The following is a 26372-nucleotide window of genomic DNA, read 5'->3' on the forward strand; positions in this document are numbered from 1 at the left end:
CTGAATGTTTGGTGTATTTGTTGGGGTTTGGGGGACAGAGAGAATTGGAAAGAAAATTTTTTTTACTTTTTTTTTTTTTTTTTAAATTATCAGCAACATGGCAATTCAGAGATGTCGGGACTTCTTGTTTTTACACTTATGTATCTTATCAAATTTAGTAAGATTGGAAGGCAGATGGAGTATTAACAAGGACATGTTCTAGGTTCCTGGGCACCTGAGTTTTATTGAGAGCGTGACACCAAAACATACTGGGTTTTAGCTTCTTCATATGTTTGGGACAAGTGAAGGTTTTATAGAGGGCAAAACAATATACTAGGACAGTGTGGGCCTGTGTCTGGACTCACTGATGAGCTGGTGTGAGTACATAACCCCTCAGAATCTCAGCAAGACCAATTCAGTAGTGAGGGATGTGATGAGAGAAGACAAGTGCGTGCACAGGGCCAGCCCAGCATGTTGCAGGAGCCCAGTGAAAGGGACTGCCATTCTTTCTCTGCTTTTGGCTTTGAAGAGCCTATCATGGTTACGCTGGAGATATGTGACCAACTGATGTTTACCTCTTTCATCTCAAGTTTAATTTCATTCAGAGGTTTTTAGAACGTGTAAAACTGGGGAAATGTCACAAAGCTGAGTTCAGTTGACAGCAGTTAGCAGAGTGGAGGATTTTTACAGGCATTCCACACGCTGCTGGGTGGTGGGAGAATTGGTGGCGGCCTCTTACCCCCTGGTGAGTTACCAAGTGCACCTCTGAAGCAGTGTGATTGCCTGCAAGGTGAGCAGGACCTGGTGGCTCAGGGTGGTAAGACGAGGCACTGGGCACGATCTCCTAGAAAGGCAGTGCATGCTGTGCAGGGCATTTAGAGAGACAGTGCTGGGATACGCATCTAATTTTGTGCACACACTAACACACAGTATATGATATATGCTAGATCTTAGGTGACTGTATGTGTTTGCATGAGATGTTTCTAATATGCTGTTTTGTAATTTGCTTGTTTATCTTGGATAACTGTGGGAGCCACTCTGAATGATCATGCCTTCCAGTCCTGAAGCCCAAGGCTCTGACCAATCACTACATTTTGTGGTGACTCAGGCATTGTCCCAGCTTGGATAGCAAGGCATGGCTTCAGGTGTAGGTATCACCCACAGGGGTTGAGCTATACTCACCTACTCCTTTGTAATCCTACCCCTTGCCTCATTTGAATGGCTTCTCCCCAATAAAAAGGGTTCAGCATGTGCTCCCGTATTTCTCTTTCTACAGACCCCTAAGGTCAGAGGAGCCAACACAGGACCCAAAGTAAAAGGTATTTCTCTGTCTCTGTGTGGTTATTTTGTGCCAGCCCAGTTCACCTGAAGTGACCTTAAGTGTTTAGTCATGGAACATGACAGATAACTTTCCATATGAGCCTGTACAGTTTTAACACATTCTCCAATTAAAAAAAAAAAGCATTTTAGTGGACAAATACAGTCATAAACAGGCTAATTTTAAACCTACAGGTCAATGAATTTTCATATATGTATGCACCCATAATGCATTTTCCCAACAGATGAAAATTTAATAATAATGATGATAATAATAGCTAATGCACCAGGCACTACTTTCAGAGCTTTTCACAAAGCAGTTCTTTAAAAGGAACATTCTCTCCACCTCAAAGATAATAGAGCTGGACATTAAAGTGGTGGAAACATTGTATTCAATAATTACTGGCAGTAAGGGAAAGAGAGGGTTTCATTCTAACTTGTGCAGAGGTGACAAAGGATAATGTGTGTGTGTAGGGAAGGAATGGGTTCCAGTGAAACATTACAAAGGGGCACCGTAGTCACAGTGATTCAGCCATCTGTGTTTGTCTGCTTGCAATTATGGAAGTTAGAGACTTATTTTTTTGGGGGGTGGGGAGTGCTGGGGATTGAACTCAGGGTACTCAACCACTGAGTCACATCCCCAGCCCTATTTTGTATTTTATTTAGAGAGAGGGTGTCACTGAGTTGCTTAGCGCCTTGCTCTTTGCTGAGGCTGGCTTTGAACTTGTGATCCTCCTGCCTCAGTCTCCCAAGCCTCTGGGATTACAGGTATGTGCCACCATGCCTGGCCAAGTGATATAAGGAATACCTTTCAGGTCCTTGAGAAAGACACTCTTTGAGTTGTAGAGACACATATGCATCTCAAAGAGACAGAAGGATTCTTATTTGTAAGGCATTTTTGGTAAATGCTCTGAGGTCAAGGGCCTATCATTTTTTGATTTGGTTCATTTTCTGTTGCTATGACTGCATATCACAGACTGGGTAATTTATGAAGACTAGAAGATTCTTTAGCTCATAGGTCTGGAAGCTGGATGTCCCAGGGCATGGTGCCAACATCTGTGAGCCTGTGGTAAAGGCCTCCTGCTGGGTCATGCCTTGGTGGATGGGGAGACCTAGCAAGCATGTCCTGCAAGAGAGCTCCTGCTCACACAGCAGACGCGCCTGTGGCAGCCTGTTAATCCACAGGTGAATTTATCCGATCATGAGGAAGGACTCTGTCCCTGCTTCTCAACACTACTGCATTGGGGACCAGGTTCTCAACACGTGAAATTTGGGGGACACATTCAAACCATAGCATCTGGTCTTGGCTAAAACAGTTCTGGCATCATTAGTCTTTGTCAGGCAGGCGTTTTCCTGGGGGACAGGGATCATCTTGAGGGACATATACTAAGCTTGGTTATCTCTTAGTGCAGGGATGTGGAAGGAGTCAATGTGTCAGAGCTCTGTAGTTCTCAGGATACACTTTTATTTATTTATTGATGGGCTCCTGTGGTTTCTATTGCTTTTTGGAAAATGGTGCTGTAGTTAGCCCTCTGGGCTCACTGCTGAAATCCCTAGAAGCAGGACTGCAGGCTCACAAGTATGTTATCTTTTCCTTCCTTCCTTCCTTTCCCCTTCATTCCTTCCTTTCTTCCTCCCTTCCCTTCCCTTCCCCTTCCTTCCTTCCTTCCTTCCTTCCTCCCTCCCTCCCTCCCTTTTTCTTTTCTTTCTTTTTAAATACAGGGAATTGAACCCAGGATGCTTAACCACCAAGCCACATCCCTAGCCATTTTTTATATTATTTAGAGATAGGTTCTCGCTGAGTTTCTTAGGGCTTCACTAAATTGCTGAGGCTGGCTTTGAATTCACAATCCTCCTGCCTCAGTCTCCTGAGCTGCTGGGATGACAGGTGTGTACCACCACGCCTAGCGTGCATGACGTCTTAAGTAGGTTCAACACCCGATATTTTAAACATTACCTAGTTGCCCTTCCTAAGGGTGGCATGAATCATCTCCTCCCATGCTCCACACTGTCACTGGAATTTCTTTCCCTCTGAGGCCTCTGTTTTCTCATGTGAAATGGGGATAGGACAGTTACACTCATCACAGCAGGTGTCGCCCGGAGCCTCCTCCGCCTGCTGTGAACAAATCTCTCCAATTCTTCAGCACCCACATGGAAGGAATTGCCACTTCCATTTCAGGGAGATGAGGACAGAGCTGGCCTTCTAGAGCCCACCTTGGAGGTCAGACTGGAGTGCTGCAGGGATGCCATGTTCCCAGCACTGGGGACTTCTGCTTTTACAGCTTTAGTGAGCAGCATGGTAATGATCTGTTTGAGGTCTCTTCACAGTTCAGAGGAATGCTCTCCTGGGGCCGGTTGGAGGAAAGGGGGCTTTCCCTTCCATTAGGGAGTGAAGTGCTAGCTACCTCCTGGATTCTGGGCTATCGCCCAGTGCCACTCTGAAAGGGCAGGTGCAAGTGGAACAGGCCCCTAACCAGGCTTAAGGAAAACCTCTCCTGGGGAAGGGCATGCCGGTGGGGAGAAATTCCAGTCCTCGCCCCTGCCCCACATGGCCGGAGAGAAGTTCATCATTGGTTTCACTTTAAATTTCGTGACCATGGCCTCCTTTGTACATTTATAATTGCTGAGAAACCCCACATGGGTATGCTTGCCTGAAGGATCTCCTCCTTGCCCCTTTATAAATTCTCCCTCCTCTTACAATGGATCTCCTGCCCAGGCTGACCCCTCCTCCCCTCTCCTCCAGCACTTGCCAACGCCATGTGTTTTGTTTGCTAAACGCCACAGTGTCTACTAAGATGCCCAGACAGTCCGTGTGCACGTTGTCACCCTCCAGTGTGCATCCAAACTCTGCCATGGCATGGAGATTTCTTTCCCAGGTCAGTAGTGACCTTGTCGTGTAACCCAGCAGTCCTGACTCTGCCTGGTTGCACTTGGCCTCTGGGCCCCCCTCGCTGCCTCCTCACTCCCTGGGCTTTGAAACATGTGTTCTAGCTTCAGTGACACAAGTCCCCTGATTTTCCTCCTACCTCTTGACCATATACCCCCGCACCCAAATTCCCCTTGGGGACATTTTGTCGTATTTCCTTCCCCACTTTTTCTCACATAGGTGTATTTATACTGCCTTCTTTAATACCCAAGACCCCTGAACTCACTGACCGTAGTCCAGAATCCAGGGACCTCCTCCCATCAGGAAATCAACACTGTTAACAGCTGGAGTCAGCCTCACCCACTTTTTCTTTGTCGATGGACACAATAACTTTATTTATTTTTATGTGATGCTGATGATCGAACCCAGTGCTTCGTACATGCGAGGTGAGCGCTCTACCACTGAGCCCCAGCCCCAGCCCAACCTCACCCACTTTTGCTGGTCTCTTCCTTTCTGGTCCAGTTCTCTCCAAGAATGGCATTGCAGTGAGTTGTCATGTCACAGCCACCTCCTTTGGTCTGGAACAGTTCCTCAACCTCTTCCTATCTATCTCCAGTATTCTTCAGCAGTCTATCTTGGTCTGTTTGTGCTGCTGTAACAAAATGCCACAGACTGGGTAATTTATAAAGAACAGATTTGATTTTTCAAAGTCTGGGGGCTGAGAAGTCCAGAATCAGGGTGCTAGAGGTTTTGTTGTCTGGTGAGGCCCAGTCTCTGTTTCCAAGATGGCCCCTTGAATGCTGCGTCTTCTGGAGGGGAGGAATTCTTGCATGGCAGGAGGAAAAAGGTTTGAACTCCCTTTGTTGATCCATTTTTTTTTAAGTTGTAGATGGACATGATACCTTTAGTTTATGTATTTATGTTTTTATGTGGTACTGAAGATGGCTCACGTGTGCTAGGCAAGTGCTCTACCACTGAGCCCCAGCCCCAGCCCCTGTTGATGCATTTTCTTATTCACCTGCTCGTGAGGGTGAATCCCTCTGGACTCAGTATATCAGCTTTTGAGGGTGAATCCCCCAGGACTCAGTACCTCTCAGGGCCATACCTCCCAATACTGTTGCACTGTGGACTCAGTCAACATGAGTTTTGGAGGGGATACAAACACTCCAATGAGACCACAGTCTTACAGAATACAAGTCATCTTCTGTGGGATGACAGTCAACCTGGGTCCTGGCCATGTGTCCTCAGGACCAGATTCAGGCAACCTTCTTGGCAAGACAATGACAGAGCTGAGGTGTTCCTCTTGGTTATCACACCTGGAGCTTCAGAGCGTCCTGCTTTAACTGAACCACCTGGTCAACGTGTACTGCCAGTGTCCACCATGAAGTCACCATTTCCTACTTTATATTTGGTTAGCATTTTTTGGAGAGATGTTCCACCATTACACCAATATTGGGTTTCTCATCAAATGTCCACTTGCCAGTCCTTTTAATCAGCTTTTTTTTTTTTTTTTGCTGCTGTAACTAAAAGACCTGGCCAGAACAATTGTTGAGGAGGATGTGTCCATCTACAACTTAAAAAATAAAAAAAGTGGGTGAGGCTGACTCCAGCTGTTATTGGGGGGCTCCTGGTTTCAGAGGTCTCAGTTCATGGTCAGCTGGCTCCATTCCTTGGGACTCAAGGTGAGGCAGGACATCATGGCGGGGGAGTGTGGTGGAGGGAAGCAGCTCACATGGTGATCAGGAAGCAGAGACTCTACTTGCCAGATACAAATATACACCCCAAAGCCATGCCCCAGTCCCACTTCCTCCAGCCACACCCTCCCTGCCTGGAGCTTCCACTCAGTAACCCCATCACTTCTCCTCTAAACCTTCTTGCAGTCTCACACATGAGCTTTTGGGGGACACCTCACATCCAAACCGTAGCACCAGTCTTGGCATCCACTGAGAACCCCTACCTCCGTCAACTGCCTCCCTTACAGGTGCCGTGCCAGATCCTGTCTGTCTCCGCTATCCTTCCATATTTACTAACTGGCCTTCTGCTGTAAAGAAGGGCTTTCCCTTCTCCTCTGTATCGTTTATTTTTTCCATTTATTTATTACTATGGATGCATGAATACTATTTTATTCAGTGGATTGTCACCTGATAATTATTTATATTGATGCTCAAGTTGTCCTAGATTTGAACAGTGAAATGCCCTTCCAGTTGGCTCTTGTGTTCTTTTAACGTGTCTGCATCATTCTTTGAGCACTTCCTTACTTTGGGGTACACAAAGATGTTCCAGACTGTTGATAGACTTGGCCATTTCTCCAAGGAACTGTTTCCTTTTGGTGGAGTAGAGAATTATACAGATTTTAGAGAACAAGGTGCTGGCACTTGGCATGCTCACTGTTGCACATCATTATTTCTAGATCCTCTCAGCAAATGGGTAGGAAACAGGCCCACAATTATTTTGTAATGTATGTCTGTACATATGTCTGAACGTGCATGTATACATCCTGAAATCATATAATTTTTTTTTTTTTGTATTAGAGATTGAACCCAGGGGTGCCTACCACTGAGCTACATCTCAGGCCCTTTTTATTTTTTGTTTTGAGATAAGGTCTTGCTAAGCTGCTGAGGTGACCTGGAACTTGCCATCCTCCTGCCTCAGCCACCAGAGTAAGTGGGATTAGAGGTGTAGGTGCCATTGTGGTCAGCTCACATTGATACTTTTTTTAGTTTTTGATGGACCTTTGTTTTATTTATGTATATGCAGTACTGAGAATCAAACCCAGTGCCTCACATGTGTTAGGCAAGTACTCTGCCACTGGGCCATGACTCCAGCCCTCACACTGACACTTCGGATTCAGCCTCCCTTAGGACCCTTTCTAGCTTCCTTCTTTTTTTTCAATTGTTATTTTATTTTGTTTGTTTGTTTATTTGGTACTGGTGATTGAATCCAGAGATTTACTGCTGAGACACATCCCCAGACCCTTTTATTTTGAGAAAGGTTCTTCTAAGTTGCTTAGGGCCTCACTAAATTGCTGAGACTGGCCTTGAATTTGTAATCCTCCTGCCTCAGCCTCCTGAGTTGCTGGGATTACAGGAGGGTGCCACTATGTCTGGCTAGCTTTCTTCTTTCCATGTTTGAAAATCCTCTCAAATAGTGAGAAATCTGACATTCATATTCCTGAATATATCTATTTCTTTGCTTAAGTAGAGATTTATTACAAGAATTGGCTCACATGGTAATGAAGGCCGAAAAGTTCCACGATCTGCCATCTGCAAGCTGGGGACCCAGGAAAGCCGAAGGTGCAATTTAGTCTGAGTCCAAAGGCCGGGGGACCAAGAGAGCCTACAGTGTACCTTCTAGCCCAAGGGATGGGACTTGGGCCACCTGCACAACGCTTGGAGTCTGAAGGCTAAGGAACCAGGAGTTCTGATGTCTGAGGGCAGAGGATGGATGTCCCAGCACAGAAACAGTAAACTTGCCAGTCACATTTTTGTTCTCTCCAAGCCCTTCACAGATTGGATGACACCCACCCACAATGCCAAAGGCAGATCTTCTTTACTTATTCAAATGTTAATCTTTTTTGGAAACATCTTCACATTCACACCCAGAAACAGATTCTATTGGCTATCTGGGAACCCCTTAGGATAGTCAAATTGACACATAGAATTAGCAACCACAGCTGGGTGTGGTGGCATATACCAGTAATCCTCAGTAATACCTGAGGCAGGTGGATCGTAAGTTCAAAGCCAGCCTGGGCAATTCAGCACTGCTGACCTTGTCTCAAAATAACAAATAAAAGGGCTGGGGTATGGTTCAGTGGTACAGTACCCCCTAGGTTCAATCCTCACTATTAAGGGAGGAAAAATCAGCCATCACAGTCATTTCCTTGGTTGCTCATATAACCTCAATCCTTCTGTTACCACTGCTTGTCGCATTCACATTCCCACCTCCCACTGTCTTCTCGATGAACCAAGCTCTTCAGCAATATTTAACGGCCTTATTGCTGTGATATTTCTTTTGATTAGCTACTACCATGTGGCATGCATTTTCTATTCTTTTATGTTTAGATGAGGTTTCTTGTAGGTAGCATACAGTTGGGTCATGCTTTGTTATCCAATATGACTATACCTAATAACAGGAGTGTGTGAGAGCTAAGCATGATCTTAATACTTGGATCCTGTGAATATGCTGTTACTTGGCAAATGGAAATGAAGGTGTAGATGGAATTAAAGTTGCTGAGCAACTGACTTTAAAATATGGAGATTGGGCTGGGGTTGTGGCTCAGAGGTAGAGCGCTTGCCTAGCATGCGTGAGGCACAGGGTTCAATCCTCAATACCACATAAAAATAAAAATAAAGATGTTGTGTCCACCTATAACTAAAAAACAAATATTTTTTAAAAATAGGGAGATGATTGTGTGCCATCCCAATGGCCCAATGTCATCACAATGGACGAGGGAGGCAGGTCAGGAGAATCAGGGAGAGATGTAACTGATGTTTTCTTCTTATTTCTTGTGCTTGGGCTTCATTGGCCTTCTTGGATCTGAGTTTATAACTTTCATTAAGTTTCAAAATTTTCTGTATTTCTCAGTGTATTTTCTGCCTTCCCACTCTGGTATACCGGGCCACCAAAAATTGCCCTACAGCTTACTGATGTGATGCTCTTTACATTTTTTTGGCCTGTTTTTCATTGTGGGGAGTCTCTTGCTAGCCCTTCAATTTCAATATGTTCCCTATCCCTTTCTTCCCGTAATGTTTTTTCTTCATACGTTTGAGCATATTTTATAAGTATATATTTTGGATACTGACTTTAAAATAAATTTATATACTTTTAATACACACACACACACACATCCCCTTGGTTATGGGACTTGTATTCTGGCTTTTGCGTGTCTAATACTTTTTTTGAATTTTCATGAGTTCCATGTCGTGGCCTTCATTTAATGGTGTTTGGCTTTGTTCTGGAAGGCAGTTAAGTTCCTGCAGGTCAGTTTGGCCCCTTTGCATCTTTGGTGTGGGTCCACAGGTGTCCTTCCTGGGGACAGTTTAGCTGCTGCTGAAACTTGACTTCGTGGGTTGCTACTGCTGCCCCCGTCTGTACCCACCAAATCCCCCCTGCTCTAGCTGGTGGCAACACCCGGGAACTCTGGAAGTCATGTGGTGAGCAGCTCTCTGGTGATTGCTTTGTCCCTAAATTGCTTTTGATCTGTTCCCAGGGTCCTCTACCCTACGCGTTCCTGTATGAATTTCTGGAACCCTGTGTATCTTCTGCAGTGAGGCATTTGACCTCACGCACTCTGCCACCTCAGCCTTCCTCGGCTCCCTGTCTCATCAGCTCACTAAACCCATCTGCCTCTGCTCGGGTTCTCCCTTCCTTGTGCCGGGGTCTCAAAATTGATTCTGGACACAAAGCCCTCTAGGACTTGCCTCGTTTGTTTTCCTTCTCTGCCACTTGTGAATGTGGTGTCAGGATGGAACCCAGGGCCTCACACAGGCTAGGCAAGTGCTCTACCACTGAGCCACGTCTCCAGCTCTCTGCCATATTTTGACACAGCCACAGATCACTTGCCAGGATGCTGGTGCCATGCTCTGTGGACCTTGGAAAATGGAAATGAAGGTGTAGATGGAATTAAAGTCGCTGAGCAACCTTTTGGTCACCAGAATTGTGAGCCAAACATCTTTTCTTTCTAAAGTACTCAGACTCAGCTGTTTTGTAACAGTAATACGAAATGGACTGAGAAAAAAGTTTGGATAGATTTACCTGTGAAACCTTCTGGGATATGTAATTGTCATATGACTATTTCTTTTTCTTTTCTTTCTTTCTTTTTTTTTAAAAGACAAATGTGTTTTTTTTTATATTTTTATTTTGCTTATTTATTTTTATGTGGTGCTAAGGATCGAACACAATGCCTCACACGTGGGAGGCAAACACTCTACCACTGAGCCACAACCCCAGCCCCTCTTTTAAAAAAAAAATATTTTTATTTTTTAGTTGTAGTTGGACACAATATCTTTAGTTAGTTAATTTATTTTTATGTGGTGCTGAGGATTGAACCCAGGGCCTCACCCATGCTAGGAACTCTACTGCTGAGCCACAACCCCAGCCCATGACTATTTCTTTTTAATTTTGTTATGTTTGTGTACATATATACATATTCATGTACATAAGTATATGTAATCTTTATTTTTTCTTAATCCTTATCGTGTAACATAGATATACTGACTTTATATCATAGCATTTATATTGTTAACTTTGCATCATAGCATTTTAGTTATGGGATGTCAAGAAGAATAAAAACCATCCAAGGACTTTGCATCCTCTTCAGGGGAAAGGGCTAGTGCATTGCAGGATGATTGTAACTCGTAAATCAGTTGATATTAAGAAAAGCAGATTACACTCCACGTGGGTGGGTCATATCCAATCAGATAAATGTCTAAATAGATTAAGCCTGACCTCCCCTTGGCAAGAGGGACTTCTGCAGCAAACACCTTCAGACTTGAACTGCAGTGCTGGCTCTTCCTTGGGCCCCTGGTCTTCCGGTCCATCCTGTAGGTTTTGACTTGCCAGCTTCCCTAATGCATGAGCCAATTCCTTAAAAGAAATCTCCCTCCAGGCGAGGTGATGCACACCTGTAATCCCAGCAACTCAGGAGACTGAGGCAGGAGGATTGGAGGATTGGAAATTCAAAGCCAGCTTTAGGACCTTAGTGAGGTCTTGAGTGACTTAATGAGACCCTGAAAAGGGCCGGGGATGTGGCTGAGTGGTAAAGCACCCCTGGGCTCAACCCCTGGTACAAAACAAAACCAAACAAACAAAAAACTCCTTCCTCCTCCTCCCCTTTTCATCTTAGAGTCTTTTTTTTTTTGTGGCTTAAAAATGTTCAGGTGAAAGAACCTTACCTTTTTTTTTCCCTCTTAACTTCCAGTTTTACTGCAGTCAGAGTGCTGCTGTATTGTTCTGGAATTTTGGATTTTTGTGGCCTGGTATATGACCAGTTTTCATAAATGCTGCAGGTGGATTTGGCGAGCAGTGTTATCTGTTTTGAGTTTCGTCTGTAGCTGTAGGATGTGCCTGGCCACTTAGGTTCTGCTCCATGTCTCCTGTTCGTTCTATGTCTGGACGTGGGGAGGGGTCAGTTTTCTGTGGTGGTGAGAACTGAAGACAGACGTTCATGGCTCTACCTTCTGTCAACCTAAGTAACAAACAGAGAGATCATCCGAAGATAATGGAGGCCAGAGCTTTTCATAGGTGGCGATGACCGCCCTGCTGGCTTTGGAACTGGCCATCCTGTGCCCACTCATTTATTAGCTCCCCCCCCCCCCCCAGGGCTGAGGACTGAGCCCAGGGCCTTGCATGTGCTAGGCAAGCCTTCTGCCACTGAGCTAAGTCCCCAAGCGCCCACCATTTAGATTCTATTTATTCACCTGCTTTTGTTCCTGGATGTTTAGAAATAAGCAGGAAGAAACAAAAATCACAGAGCTGAGAGGCCACATCCCCAGGCCCTGCTGCTCCTCTCCTACCCAGCAAGCTCTTCAGCTGTCACTGTAAGGGTCTCTGGGGTCCTCTCCTTTCCAGGTAAACTGGAGGGCTGGCCTCACACTCGAGCTTAGAAGTTCTCCTGCTGGCTGCCCCTGGCTGGCGGTGGGAAGAGCTTTGGGTTGTGGAGGTTGGCGTGAGGACCCTGGCCTCCCTGTACTGCTCCTGTCTATCAGCTGCTTGGCCAGGTTCATGGACCTGTGCTCCAGCTCCTTTTCTGGCGAGGAGGGCTCCTTGGTAATGGATCAGCTTTCCTGAGTCCCCATCTCCCCAGGTAGCCACTGTGCCCTGGGGACATCCTGCCTGGTTAGAGTGTTTTGTCTACATGGGGCCTTGGGCCATGTGGGATGCTCCTGCTAACACTGTGGTTTATGGTGGGGGTCTTGGGCCGCAGGGCAGAGGCTCAACATCTGGAGGGGCTGGACACTGAGGCTAGCATGGAAACACGATTAACCCCAGTACAACCATGTGCACTGAGGTGCAGGCGAGCATCCCAGGCTGGCAGTATGCCAAGTGTGTGGTCTTGGCACATTGCTGGCAGAGGACAACTAGCAGCCCTGAGCTCCAAGTCCCCTGCCCTGTGCCTCTCTTCCTGTTGACCTGAATGTGTCCTTTCCGTGTCACAAGTGTTAACAGTGAGTAGGTAGCTTTACTAACCTTGGTGAGCCCTGCTGGGAGTTCTTGAGCCTGAGGGAGGGTGGGACTTCCTGAACTTTGCAACAGCAACACCGCAGTCTGTAACGCCTGGGCGCAGAGTGGGCTCCTGGTGCGGGTGGCATCTCTGCCAGGCATGTGGGTCTCACACCAACCTGCTCTTGAGAAGCTTCGGGAGCTTAACAGATATTTCATTCTACATGGAGGGTTTCATAACATGTCTTTTTGAAACCCAAGATAAACCATTCTGAAAGAAGAAAACTCTGGATTTCATAGCAAAGAAATTCACCATGGAATCATATGAACTTCGGGGAAAAAAAAAAAGTGGTCTGGATTCATTCAGTAGTTTACACAAGAGTCCTTACTTTCAGCTTAAGACCAGTCACTTGATGCAATCACAGGGCAGTGGGATTGGGTGGGCTCTGTGGGGCTCAAGGTTTTGGTTTGCAGGAGTTGCCAAAGGAGGAGCAGTTGGAGACCCTGCTCTGGCTCTAACCTTCAGGCAGCGTGCCCACTCTGAGGGGCTCACCTGGTTGGGGACCCACTTTCAACAGACTTCTCAGCACTAATGGAAGCCTGTGATGAAGGGCACCAAGGTCTGTTGTTTGCCTCAAGCTGGAGTGGAAGCTGTGGCTCGTAACACCCCACAGGGTGGAACTCGGGGCTCCTGGAGAGAATCCTGCAGGAAAGGATTGAGCAGGAGGCTCAGCACAGACACCAACAGGGGTGCAGACACTGGCTGCACGGTGCCTTCCAACCTGCAAATCCTCAGAGGCAGACCCCTCTAAGGAGTGCTCTGAAGACAGATGACTGATGTGTCACCATGGAGAGCTGAGGAGGCTACTCAGCGGCTGCAGAAGGCGCACTGAGGGGCCACTTGCTTTCCTGCAGCTCCTTGCTTTTCCTCCGTTGCCATTTTCCCATCACATGGTGCTGAATGTCCACCACAGTATCTGGCTGTTACTGGCTGCTTTTACTACAGGAAAAAAAAACTCTTGGGTGGACTAGCAACCAACTTGTTGCACATCTTCCTTTAAATTGGGCCTGGGGCTGGGGCTCAGTGTAGAGCAGCTGCCTAAAATGTGAGGCACTGGGTCCAATTCTCAGCATTGCATATAAATAAATAAATAAAGGTCATCAATAACTAAAAATATGTATTTAAAAAAAATACACAAACCGTAATACTCAGCTCAGCATGGCCTGTATTTAGTGGTATAGTTGTAAAATTGCCATAGAAGTAAACAAAGCAGGCTAACTTGACCCTGAGCTGGATACAATCAGGAAACCTAGGGACAGAGAAAGATGATTCCTTCCTCGTTTTTGACCTGCCCCATCCCATCAAGGTATAGAATGGCTTCTTCTCTTGTGAGGAAAAAAAAAAAAAAAAGGCTTAAATTATGGTTCGTGGATTTCATACTTTTTGGTAATAGAACCCATTTTTCCCATCAAATCTTGTGAGAAACCATTTAAGAGCTACATTTCTAGTTAACTCTATAGATTGATGTTCATAACAAAGTTATGAGAATAGAGGTCCATGTATTGGTCTCTAAAGTGCTGAAATTTTGTATATTTTCAGAGTGTTATGGTTTGGATGTGAGGCATCCCCCAAAAGCTCACATGTGAGATAGTACAAGAAGGTTCAGAGGAGAAGTGATTGGGTTGAGTCTTAACCCAATCAGTGAATTAATCCCCTGATAGGGATTAACTGACTAGTAGCTGAGGTGGTGGGGTGTGGCTGGAGGAGGTGGGAATTGGGGGCATGGCTCTGGCTATGTATTTGTATCTGGCAAGTGGAGTCTCTGTTTTCCGATCACCATGTGAGCTGCTTCCCTCTGTCACACTCTTCCTCCATGATGGAGCTGACTATATATGGACTAAGACCTCTGAAGCCGTGATCCCTTAAATAAACTTTTCCTCCTCTACAATTGTTCTGGTTGAGTCTTTAAGTCATAGCAGTGAAAACGCTCATTAAAACACAGAGTTTTTTAGAAGTTAAAATGCTATAAAATTAAAATTTACATGACAACAGTGGCTTCTTTAGACGGGAGTGCACCACTAGGCTGGACTTCCGCATTCTTCTGGTTCTAGAAGTAGTGCACTGTCCACATGCTCCCGAGTCCATGCTGTCCCTCGACAGTTTCAGGCAGATTTCCCAGTGGGCACAGTGTAGGGTTTGGATGGGCAACACGGCTGTGAACAGAGCTGATGGGGGGCCCTCCACCTGTTCACCTTAGGGGTTTCCCACAGCGTGACCCAGTGGAGACCAGACATGGAGCCTTTGCCTAGAGTTCTCATCACACTGCCCACTTGGGTGCATCTACAGTCTGGCATGATGGTGACAGAGATGGGGGCCTCACTTGTGTCACTGCCACCTGTGTGGTCTATGTAGAGGGTGTTTCTACCCACTAACAGGGTGGCCAGGGGCTTGCGCCCCAGGGCCACACTGCCTGGGTCAAAACCTAGTTCTACCCAGTGCTGTGTGACCTTGGGCAAGTGACTTAACCTTTATGTGCTTGTCTCATTTGTGAATGATGGTATGTGTGGCAAATACTCAGGAGAGTTCTGAAAATTAAGTAAACCAGTCAGGGACATGAGGTGCCTGTGATGGGTCCTGATACAAGCTGAAGAGAAGGCAGCCTTCCCTGTGTTCCCTGCTGACTGGGTGATGCCAATTCCCATGAAGGGGACCAAGCACCAGGGCAGACCTGCATCAGGGCTGCTTGCTGCAAAGCACTCGAGCATGCTCCTGTCCAGTCGGCCCTCACAGGGATCCTGCCATGTGTGCTACTTGACAGGACAGCTTCTCCCACATGAAGAAGAAGAGACACAGAGGGTGACCCTCTGGTCTCAGTCGCAGCCCCAGATCTACTCGGTCTTCTGACCTGCTCCTGGTGGGCGGGGGTACCGGTGGTTTCCAAAATACCCAACTCACTGCTACTTGGGCCCAAGAACTTGGGGCAGCCCAAGGCCTCTCTGCCTGGGGCTTGGCCGCAGTGAACACCTGGTCCTGGGAGAAGCCACTGAATAGGGAAGACCAGACGGTAGGTGAGGAACTCCAGGGCAAGGGTCACCCACCCCAGGCACATGGACTGGGCTCAAGCCAGTAGAAGGGAGTTTCCTGAATGCCTAGAGGAAATGCCACCTCACCCTGGCACTGTTCCTGCGGGCTTCAGAAACCATGTCAGTGAGGATGGCGATCTGTCTGCAGAGGACGAGGCCGGTTAACCAGGCTCCAAACTTGTCTTCACCAGTTCTGCTCTAGTTCTCCATCTAATTGCTTAATTTCTTCACAAATTTCTGAAAACCCAGAACTGGAAAGAATTCAATTTCTATAGGTTGCATTCTGATTTACATTTGCCTCCTCAATAAACGAGATGTCTATGCAGTCACTTCTGCCTTTCCCTTAAAGAGGTGCGTCATCAGTGTGGGGATCAGCTCTGGAAAGCGTGCATGGGAGCTGGCGTTGGGGGACCCTGTGGGGCTGCGCCAGGGACAGCTTCCCAGCCTCAGGCCAGCGTCCCTGCAGTGCCGTCCCTGCACCTGACAGCAGCCTGACAGCCTCAGAACCAGGCTGCCCAAGGCCACGGCCAGATTTAGTTTCATGATGAGCAATAAAATTCACATGTTCTTTATTTAGTCCATATAATACACCGTTTTTAGAGATTTTTAAAATTAGGTAAAAGAGCATATTAAATGGCAAGTGTATGAAGTTTATCTTCATAAACAATGTCAAAACAAAAAAGTTTTGAATTACAAAATGTTAAAAAATATGTAGGTACTTAACATTTCACTAAAGCATAAAGTTACAGATATTTTCTAAAGAAAAATAATTGTGCCACTTACCTACTTTTGCTGTTTCTATGAACTTTTTTATTCTGTACATAGGACATTTTGTACAAAATATGAAGTCTACATTTTTATTACTTATTACCATAAAACAAAGATACAATGTATGTACAATATTAAAAGGAAGCCATACTACAGCCACATGGAACAGACACTCGGACCAGGACACTTCTGGTGCACAGGTGCGTTGTGGAGAGTGAAGATGCCACACGGAGCTTTATGAAGAAAAACAGTCACCAGTTTATTTTCAACGCAGTACTTCTGAAATCAGTTTGGTACAGAATAAACAGTGTCTCTATATAATTTATAATATATAAGTTGAACAATTAGCACAGGGAATCCGAGTACTAACTAGGGAAACTTCCATAGGCCAAAATATTAAGTAATACTCTTGTCAAATAAAATTAGTTTTTCTCAACCCACCCCCCACTTATTGGTGAATGTTTGTCTTCAATAAAGAGCCAAAATAAAACCTAGACCAAAAGATGTTCTTACACATTGAGCTTTACACAATCAGCCAGACAATGATATTTTGCTTTTTCCCTAGGGCAGAAGGAGAGTCTTCCCAGAAACCTTTCTCTCAAACATACCAAACATCCAAGATAAGGGATGTGTGAACCTATCAGCTAAAGACAGAAGTTCAAACAATGGTATATCAAAATATGTAGGACGTTGCTTTATACAATAAAAGCACCCTTTTTCCCTCAAAAGGAGAAGGCATCTAAACTTTTTTTTTTTTTAAATTATAGATTTCATAATGGTAAAATGGATAGATATTTGTCAAGTTTTTCAGGAAGTGTTCTCGCCAAGTGGACTGACCTGTCCACTTTCGGCTGGGGCCATCTTTTCCTTTCATGCTGTGCTTGCTCTCAACATGAGGAATCCCCTCCCCCAGATGATTTTCCCTCAAGACACCAGGACATCAGCGTTGTCAGTGGGCGTAAAGGAACCCGGGCAGCAGGCACTGCAGCCACACAGGACCCATGTCTAATTTCCACAGTCTTTCCATGGATACCAGAGACCACGATTAAAAAAACAGATCCTAAAAGAAGCCACACTTTATCTCTTATCTTATGCATCAAGACAGTTAACGTTAAGTTATATATGCCAGAGACAAAAACAAAACAAACAAACAAAAAAAACTAGAGCCACTGTTTAGAAGAGCAGCACACATCTCAAGTAGCTTTCAAGCAGGATAAACAAGTCAAAATACTGGCCACCCTGAGAGAAATAAAGAAGAGACAAAGCACTAAGTCAAAGGTTCTCCTTCTCGTGCTGTTCCATCTAGACAAAAGTGTACTCCATGCAAGAAGTCTGGGGAACACACAGCAGCATTGAAGACCGATGGAAACTCAGACACTGTCCTTTCCTTACGGGATGGTGATGTGTGCTCTTCCCCAGAGGAGGCTCACCCAGCGCCACCGTGACTGGTGCTTCCTCTGGGCTCTGAGGACCATGTCACAGCAGTGGGCTGGCCACACTGACCACTGTGTTACTTAACGCCAAAGGCGCTGCCGTCTGCACTGGGCCAAGAGCGGGCTTAACTCAAATGGGTCTCATCCTAACTCTCTATAGAATGTGGGACTCCTAGACAATATGATTCTATTAATTTGAGAGCTTTGTTGAAGGGCAACAATGTGTAAATAGGTGAAAAACTGATTCTGCAAATAAAAATACGAACACATAATTTTAAAGTTTCAATTCCAGTTAAGGTAGACACCAGAAAGCTCTTTCGAAATAAACTTCTTGTATGAGCTCACCCCTGGAATCCTGGTGCTGTCCCACAGGCTTGGGAATATGGCTTTCAGTAGACATACGAGGAGGACAGGGTGTACATGCCGCTGACCAAAGAAAAGGAACGCCCAGAGGTGCCCGCGGCGGAGGATTGTCGTGTCACTCTCCCAGTAGGCTGTTAGGACGTGAAAGCAAGAGCCATTTCTGTGAGAATAAGCAAACAAAAACTGCTGGCCTAACCGTCAGGTGGAAACAATTGCAGAGGTCAAAGTCTCAAAAAACAGGTGATACCTTTAAAAGTATTCCTTTAATTTGAAAACATCATCACAGGAGCGCCTATTTTAAAGGCTCCCTGATTCTGTGTGGGCAGAACATGAAGATGATGACCAGGGTGCTTTCCTACAGCTCGGACTGTCAGTCTGACCTAGGCTATGCAGGGGTGGGGATGACGCTGTGAGGACACCGTAATCAGCCCGGCTGGCCAGCAGGTCTGAGAAGCCACCATTGTTTGAACTCCTAATCTTGAGCTGAGGCAGGCGAGCGCCTTTGCCTACAGAACGGGTGGAGGAAGCTTTGCCTTGAGTAACTGATTGGTATGGCACAGACAGTGTGGATTTTCTACAGAACCCAGAAGTGCACTGGCGTGGCGGCTGCTGGCCTGGCTAGCGCCCGTCCTGGGAGACCAGCTCATCAGCTCTGCAGTGGGCGTCCAAGGCTTTCTTGGTGTGGGGGTCCTGAGGCAGCTCGGACTTGCGGCGCGCAAGAGGACGGTCCTTCTTCAGATCTTTCTGTGCCTGCAATCAAAAATGCAATGGAGTTGGCTATAAACTAAGCCACCCAAGCAGCAGCTCACTTCCAAGTTAGAATTCAAAGAAGAATCATGGGGCCTATGTGTACCTCCCATTGCCAAGGCTCTTGGCTTCGGGGACAGGGCATAGTTCTTCTTGTGGTCATTCCCAAAAAACATCTTGTCTGATGAAAACAATCTGACAAGCAGCATGGGGAAATGTTGCGGGGCTGGCTTTGTAGAATTCACCCACCCTAGTGAATACCTGCCTAGTTCATAAAGTGCTACCAAAGCCACTTCATGACTGTGTCCATTACAGACGGACTCCAGATGAGAAATTCCCTTTGGAGGGAAATTAAATAAAGTAGAGGTCCACTGGCAACTAAAAGTATATGTACACACACACACACACACACACACACATGAAATCTACTATCAAATTTAAAAAGATTTAAGAGAATAGGCATTAAATGGGACATGGGGTAAAAAAAAAAAAAGCACCTCTAGCATTTAGAAAAACCGTATTTATTTACATAAACGTTCCAGATATTAAGGGTAAAAACCAAAAGACTCTCCTCTGTTATTCCATTCTCTTTCTGAAGTTCAGAAAATGTTGGTTTTACTCTTTTAAAAGTTAAATGAATGCCATTTTTGCAGAAGGGTTTAGAACTGTCTGCAAAGGAAGGGAGCCTGACTTGGAGCATTCATGTATCAAAGCATCTACTTCTGTGAGAATTCAGTTCTAAAGGAGGACCACTGCTGTATAATACCTGGGCCTTGAAACAAAACAAGAAACCATTTACACCAGCCCAATGCAATGCATATGCTGGAAGATTGCCAATTAGATAGCAACTATGTCGGATAGGAATTCCCTAACCAGAATTGCCTCCCTTTCTGTTCAGTGTCTCCATCAAAAAATAGACAGTATCCAAGTAAGTTACTTCTGTGGTGCATCTACTAGAAAAAAGCTGTTTAAAGTTAATCTCACAACAAAAAGAATGACAACTTCTCAGAGTTCCCAGATAAACTGACTTCAGCCTGGTGTGTAGAATATGCCTCTTTTTGCTTTTGGAGATTTGAGGGCCTGCACGGTTATAAGGGAAAAGGCCACCATTCTGCAGAGCCAAGTAGCTTCTAACAGAGTTCTCTGCAAATCTATCTATGAAACAGCAATGACGTCAAGGTCTAGAAGGAACCTGGTGTGATATCATTTTAGAATTACTTCTAAAAATGTTACCTGAACATTAAATTCATCATGGGAAGGCAAGACTTTTGTCTTTTTCCCCTGGGGCTAGTGTGAGATGGTGTTAGGAGAGCCACATCAGGAGATGGTGAAGGTCATGTCCCCCTAGAACTCTGACACCACTCAGTGTACCTGTGAGAACATTCTAGCTTTGTAAAGCAGGTTTGCCTCAACCCATCAGAAACTCAAAGGTGAAATTCTACCCTGAATTTTATGCCCATTATATGTTGATCTGTACATAAAATAAAGCAAAGCAAAAACCAAGAGTTTTATGCACATAAAGTATGTGATTATTGTTGAAAAAGGCACTTCTAAGAGAAGACACATTTTAACAGAGGAAGGCAATCGTAAACTATGTAATTATTGTTAAAAAAGGCAAAGAGAAGACACATTTTAACAGAGGAAGGCAATCGTCAAAACACTTGCAGCTAGAACCAGTGAGGCAAACTGAGAACCCACTTGACCCCAGAGCTTCTGGAAGGACAAAGAGCTGACGAACACACCTGGGCCTTTCTGCACATGTATTTCAGATCCACAAAGGAAGCAGAGGATGACTTTAGAAACCACAAGGGGGAAATGAGAGACGCAGGAGGTGAGAAGAAATGAGATGTGCGACGTGGTGGTCCTGGTGGAGACACGTGCAGGCAAGCATGCTGGCATGGGCAGGAGGACAGGGCAGGTGGGAAAGCTCTGGTGGGGCATCTCCGTGGCCTCTGCTCTGGTGTGCCAGGAGAACTAAATGGTATGTGGTGTGGGTACGAAGGCTGGGTGCACACCATTTTGAAAATTTCCTTCCTTTCATAGAGGCATGGGTTTAAACTTTACTACTTAATTTAGGGTAGGACTGATCAAAATTTCTTAAGGGACTAAATTTCTTTAGCTTTGTCTTGACCATCACAGGCTGTAATGACATGGAAAAGGGAAAATACTTCATGTACACGATGTTAGTTTGTCAAATCTTTTTGTAGATAAAAGCCTTATTAAGCATACTCTACATATTTAACAGCAAATACCTGTACTGCCTACCTTAGTCTCTACACCTTCCTTACTTGCGTGGTTGACATTGATTTCCTCCCGACCAACTGTCAAAAATGAGAATTGCAAACATTTTAAGCCTCTGTATCATTGTCATTCATGAGAAACTTACTAGTTTTCTTTGCATATTCTGTATAGGTTTGCATGAGTTTCTCAAGGAAAAGTCAGATAATGGCTCTGACAGGCAAATACATCATTGAATTTCTCCATAAAGATCAAACCGAGTGTCTCCCTTAGTGTGATGGTCTTCTGCGTACCTCACTTGCCTCCCTCCCTGTCCTAACCCAGCATTCAAATCAGCTTAAAGAAACGTGGAATTGTTTTGGAAAAATAGCTGAAAATAAACTCAAAGGGGCACTGAAAATATTCAAATTACTCTATTAAAAAACCCAACCATTAATTTTCAGTGTAACTTCTTATGTCAATTTGGTCACCAAACTGTGCACATGCCCTTTCCTGTACCTTTGTAACTCCTCCTTGCTATAACAGTGCTTCAGAGAATTTCAGGAAGATGGTTCCAAACATTTTCAAATTATGACTCTATCATTTCAAATATCATACCTAAGATTCCACACTTCATAAGTACCTTCATCTATAGGATGAGATTCGACTGAATTTAATGGATTCACTGAATCAATTAGCACATAGAAAGCTATGATAAGGCTGGGCGCTGGGTGGTGGTGGTCCTCCATTCTCTTTTTTTTTTTTCAGTCTGTCTGTCTACTCTGGGTCCTCTGCGTTCCCACAGGGATTTTAGAGTCAGTTTGTCAACTGCTTAAGGAAGGGGAAGGGAGGGAAAAAAGAAAAAAGCCTGCTGGGATTCTAGTTGAGAACACAAGAATGTGGGTAGAACAGACTTATCCCCGGGGCATCTGAGTCTTCTGACCTGGGAATGAGACCCAGGAAAGGCCAGGGAGACTCAGCTATCCCTCTAGTATCGAGGACCACGAAAGCCAGCAAGGACACCAACGTGCCCTGGCCATTTCCCAGAAACTCCTGTCTGGGCCTCCACTGAGACTAGACTGCCTCGGACTGCAGGCCTGGCCCATCGCCTGGGGCCCTCCTGGAACAGCAGGACCCAGCAGCCAGCGGGGCTCCTGCCGACACCAGAGCCCACTCTCAAGAGCACTTTCACTCCAGATGCTATTTTGGTCTGTGTTCTGAACCAGGCTCTTGGTCTACTATAGAGTAGGACATAAACTGTAAATATGTCTTAGCTTCATTACATTCAGGCAAGTTTATGACTGTTTCTAGTTTTGATTCTGGCTTAAGTTGAAGGATGTACCAAGAAGAAAACTTCCTTCAACCCTCAAATATTTATTGTGTGAAGTATTGTTCCCAAATCATCAATTTCCTTTTGATTCTGTATGGCCCAAGTGTTTTAAAAATGACCCGAGGGGCTGGGATTGTAGCTCAGTGGTAGAGCACTTGCCTTGCATGTGTAAGGTACTGGGTTTGACCCTCAGTATATAAAATACATAATAAATACATACAGATATACAATAAAGGCATTTTGTCCATCTGCAACTACAAAAAATCAAACAAAACAAAACAAAAAAAACCCCACGAGGTTACAAATTCCCATGCAGGTTTCCCCACAGACAGCATTATGATTTCCTTCTGAGGGTCTGCAGGTGAGGGGGCTGGCTGGCCTGCCTTTGGCAAACTCAAAGCTGTAAACTCAAATGGTAATAATAAAACGTTTCCTTGATTTTTTTTCCAAATTAAAAAAAAGACCAAGGAGGGAAATGTACACTCCACAGACAGAATCAAATATATGGGTTTTCACGTTTTTGATGAAAACTACTCACTGGTGAGATTAATCACTGAGGGAAGGACGAAACACACCTGCATCAGACGCAAAACTAGTTCCTGCGTCCAGGGAGTGGTAGCGGAGCTCCTACTGTGTTAACGGTACTTTCAAGCTCTGGTGAGCTGAAAGAAGTACTTGTTCACCTATTTTGGACTTGAAACTAAGTAGAGGGTCTAATTGGGCAAGAAAAAGGCTCTCTCTTTTCAGAGCCCATTAGTGGGAGCCAGGGCTGCAGCTGTCCAGCTGAAGCACAGCTCCAGCCATGCCTGCACCTTCAAGCCCTTTAGTAGCCACAGTACAGAGAAATGGGTCCCATTAATCTCAACATTATATTTCATTTAACCCAACATATCAAAAATGTAATCATTTCAACACATGATCAATAATAAAAACCATGAGTGAAAAGAAAAAAATCATGAATGGGATGTCGCACCCCCCTTTACACACTAAGCCTTGGAGCGCTGCTGTCTTTACACCTAATCCTGGGCCCCTTTCAAGTGCTCGTGTCTCATGGGGCTTCATGCTGCTGTGGGGATAAGCATGGGGTGCTGGGCTGTCTGTAAAACACCCTGTTTTGTGGGAAATGAACCAAAATAGGTAACATTCTGATTTCTTTCCAAGCTTCTGCACATAAGTGTCCGGGGGCCTGCTGCTTGGTTTCTGACAAACTCTAACATCAAAATGGCAACCGATGACTTAATTGAGCCTTGAATGACACGGGCACTGACAAGCCATGTGCACAGTGAACAGTATGCAGCAGGGGTCACTCCAGCCACTCCTTTCACCTGTGAGCTTCTAGTGCTGCTGTCTTCAGGAACTGTCTCACAGGTCAAAGAGCCTGGAGCTGCGGTCCTCAAGTCCATTAGGACATCCTGCCGACACTAGGTCAGGGAGCACAGTGGCACAAGGCTCCTCAGACCCAAGCAGGTGCTCAGTGGGCTGCTCTTGAGGCTGTGTATGTTCCCAACTTAGTGGTAAGAGGCCCTCTTTGGATTAGAGGTGATCACAATGTTTATTCCCACAGTGGAAAAGAAGCCATCGGGCTGTGGGTATTACCAGACGTGTACCTGGCAGAGCCCTGGCCTGGTGTCCTGAGTGGGGGTGGGGTTAGTACCCTGTTATGAAGAACTGAAAGGGAACATCTCTGGGCCAGAGCAGAAGCCAGAGGGGGAAGGGGAAAGGGAAAGCAGTGGCCAGATATTACTGCAAAGATTTTGGTTTTGCTCAAGTTAATATGATTTGATCACTAAGACCTATAGATAAAATGTTTCCTGAAAGATTACCAAAATTTGGGGCTGAGGTTATGGCTCAGCAGTAGAGTGCTTGCCTAGCATGTGTGGGGTGCTGGGTTCGATCCTCAGCACCACATAAAAATAAAAACAAATAAAAATAAAGGTATTTAAAAAAAAGATTACCAAAATTTAACTTATAAAGTTTGGCTTAAACAGAAGGCCCTGATGTATATATCATGATACCTACTAAAATCACACACATTTCTTTCTTTTTTTTTTTTTTGGTACTGGAGAATGAATTCAGGGGCCACATCCCAGCCCTTTTTATTTTTTATTTTGAAACAGGATCTCGTTAAGTTGCCCAGGTTGGCCTTGAACTTGTGATCCTCCTGCCTCAGCCTCCTGAGTGGCTGGATCCACCTGGCTATGACTCTCATTTCTTAAGCAAATCTGTAGTGGGCGCTTCCCTGCTGAGCTCAGTGCTCAGGGCACTGTTACCTGACGAGCCTCCTCGGTCACTGTCTTTCTCAGCATCTGCACATCTTCAAACAGAGGCCCATCTGTCTCCATGGCAACTGGCAAGCTCACGGTGCTGGCTGGACTATACACTGCATACTGCAATGCAAAGTGTGGAATCACTCTCTGTTAGGCGCTGGGTTCTGTGCTCCAGGGTCTCAATTGACAGGGGACATGTCTTCCCTGCTGCCCTCCCCCTGGGCCCTGGTGCCTGCTGCACACCACAAAGCTGTTCAACCTCCTGTAGTCCAGGCCATGGGTGGCCTCCTGCTAGACCCAAGGTCACTTCCACACCCATCCTAGGTCTCTTGTGTCTGATGGACAGCCAGCCCACACCCAGCCTACCGTCTCTGACACTGATTCCATAAGGGCCACCACAGAGGGGCAGACAGGCTGTTCCAGCAGACACCTCCCCCACCTCCTATCTGTGCACAGTCTGCTGACCTCAGTCCTCCTCCCTGCACGCACCACTGCAGGGGACCTCAAGCCATCTCCCTTCCACTCACTTTGTTGGCTTTTCCTAAGTTTAGCTTAGACCTTCTCCCCCAGTGTCTTTCTTGCTACCAAAACAAACGCAGCCTCCTTTGCACTGCCAATCTGCCATGGAGCTGTGGGAGTGCTGGGGGCCCCTCAACTCAGCTGCAGGCCCCGACTCCCTCCCCTACCCTCCTGTGTTCTGGGGGGGGGGGGGGCTGAGCAGGTGGAACTGCTGGCAGCTGCCCCTAGCGGTACCCAGCCTGCGGGTCTGGTGTTCCCGGCCAGAGGCTGTGGAAGCATGGCTGATTAGCGTGTGGCATCTACTCTCCCTGTGAGGCAGGGAGAGGGGAGAGGGGAGTCTGTGTCTGCGGCAGGCGGGTCCAGGCTCAGGCTTTCCTGGAGCTGAGGCAATGGGTGACATGAATGCTGGAGGGACTGAGGTGGGAAGGGACACAGTAGCTTGTCCAAGGCTTGACCTTAGGCCACTGTCCATCTGGGCCCCAGCCTCTAGCCTGGAGCTGCTGGTACGAGGGCTACCTCTTGGATGCCCTCCCACATCTGGCTTCACCTTACAGGGGCTCTTTGTGGCACGAAGTACCAACAGTCATCCCCTGGAGCCTTCCCCCCGGTTTCTGTGACACAGTCCTTCCTTCCTGGCTTCTCTCCTCCCTCTGAGGCCCGTCTTAGGTCCCCCTTTCTCTGCCTATTCCTTGGATGACAGTCGCTTACCATTTCTAAGGATCTCACACCCCATGGCCTTCAGTCCTCCCTGTCCATCCATGGTCTAGTCCTCTCAAGTATGGGCCCCTTGGCTGTCCACGTCTCTCCAACAGTCTTTGAAAATCAGCGGCTACCTTGCTAGAGCCACACCCTGGGCTCAGATTCTTTCTTCTACTACCAATGAGTCCCTGGTCCGCTCAGTGCCCCCTGCCCCTCATGTCACCTGCTCTGCCGTGAGCACCCTTTCTACACATTCCAAGTTCCTCTCTGGGCCTGCTTCCTCCTGGCACTCTGTTCCTGCTGTCACCAGAGAAGCTTCCAAAACTACAATTCTGCCTGGGCCACTCAGTCCGTCCTGGCCCTTTCACATCTGTACAATTTTGGGTGCCAATGCAAGTGGGTCCCTTACTTGCCCTGTGATTGCTCCTGGTGCCCTGGGCCCGCAGCTGTGGCCTGTCCACACCTGCCTTGTTTCTTTCAGGGTTTCTTTGAAGACGTCAACTATCTCTGGCACATCACTCAAAAGTGTGTAAGCTGTGTCCAACTGGCTCCCTTAATGGACCACAGTCTCCATGACACCAGGGCTGTGTCCTGCTCTCAGCTCCATCTACCTGGGAATTCCC

General features: G+C 46.1%; 1 protein-coding gene and 1 long non-coding RNA gene across 12 annotated transcripts in view; both read right to left on the reverse strand.

Annotated features, from left to right (window-relative positions):
- Positions 1-4547: 4547 nt before the first annotated feature.
- LOC114101526 (uncharacterized) lies at positions 4548-15164 on the reverse strand. Its single transcript, XR_003584339.3, has 3 exons — positions 12350-15164; positions 11056-11348; positions 4548-4814 (listed from the first exon to the last, which is right to left on the reverse strand). It is a non-coding gene; the product is annotated as an uncharacterized lncRNA (long non-coding RNA).
- Positions 15165-16193: 1029 nt separating this feature from the next.
- Positions 16194-26372, reverse strand: part of Ppp2r5c (protein phosphatase 2 regulatory subunit B'gamma) — a 140452-nt gene continuing 130273 nt past the window's right edge. For 3 of the 11 annotated variants that reach the window (XM_071607529.1, XM_071607528.1, XM_071607532.1), the window contains 2 exons: positions 24535-24651; positions 16194-18720 (listed from right to left, as the gene is read on the reverse strand). In XM_071607529.1, coding sequence (XP_071463630.1) covers positions 18589-18720; positions 24535-24651 — 249 coding nt within the window. In that variant the 3' untranslated portion in view covers positions 16194-18588. Of the gene's footprint in view, positions 18721-20982; positions 21039-23918; positions 23920-24528; positions 24652-26372 lie in introns of all 11 variants that reach the window. The other 8 variants (XM_071607530.1, XM_027946728.2, XM_071607533.1 and 5 more) reach the window with 5 other exon arrangements.

This window comes from Marmota flaviventris, chromosome 2 (genome assembly GCF_047511675.1).
Source record: "Marmota flaviventris isolate mMarFla1 chromosome 2, mMarFla1.hap1, whole genome shotgun sequence".
NCBI lineage: Eukaryota > Metazoa > Chordata > Mammalia > Rodentia > Sciuridae > Marmota > Marmota flaviventris.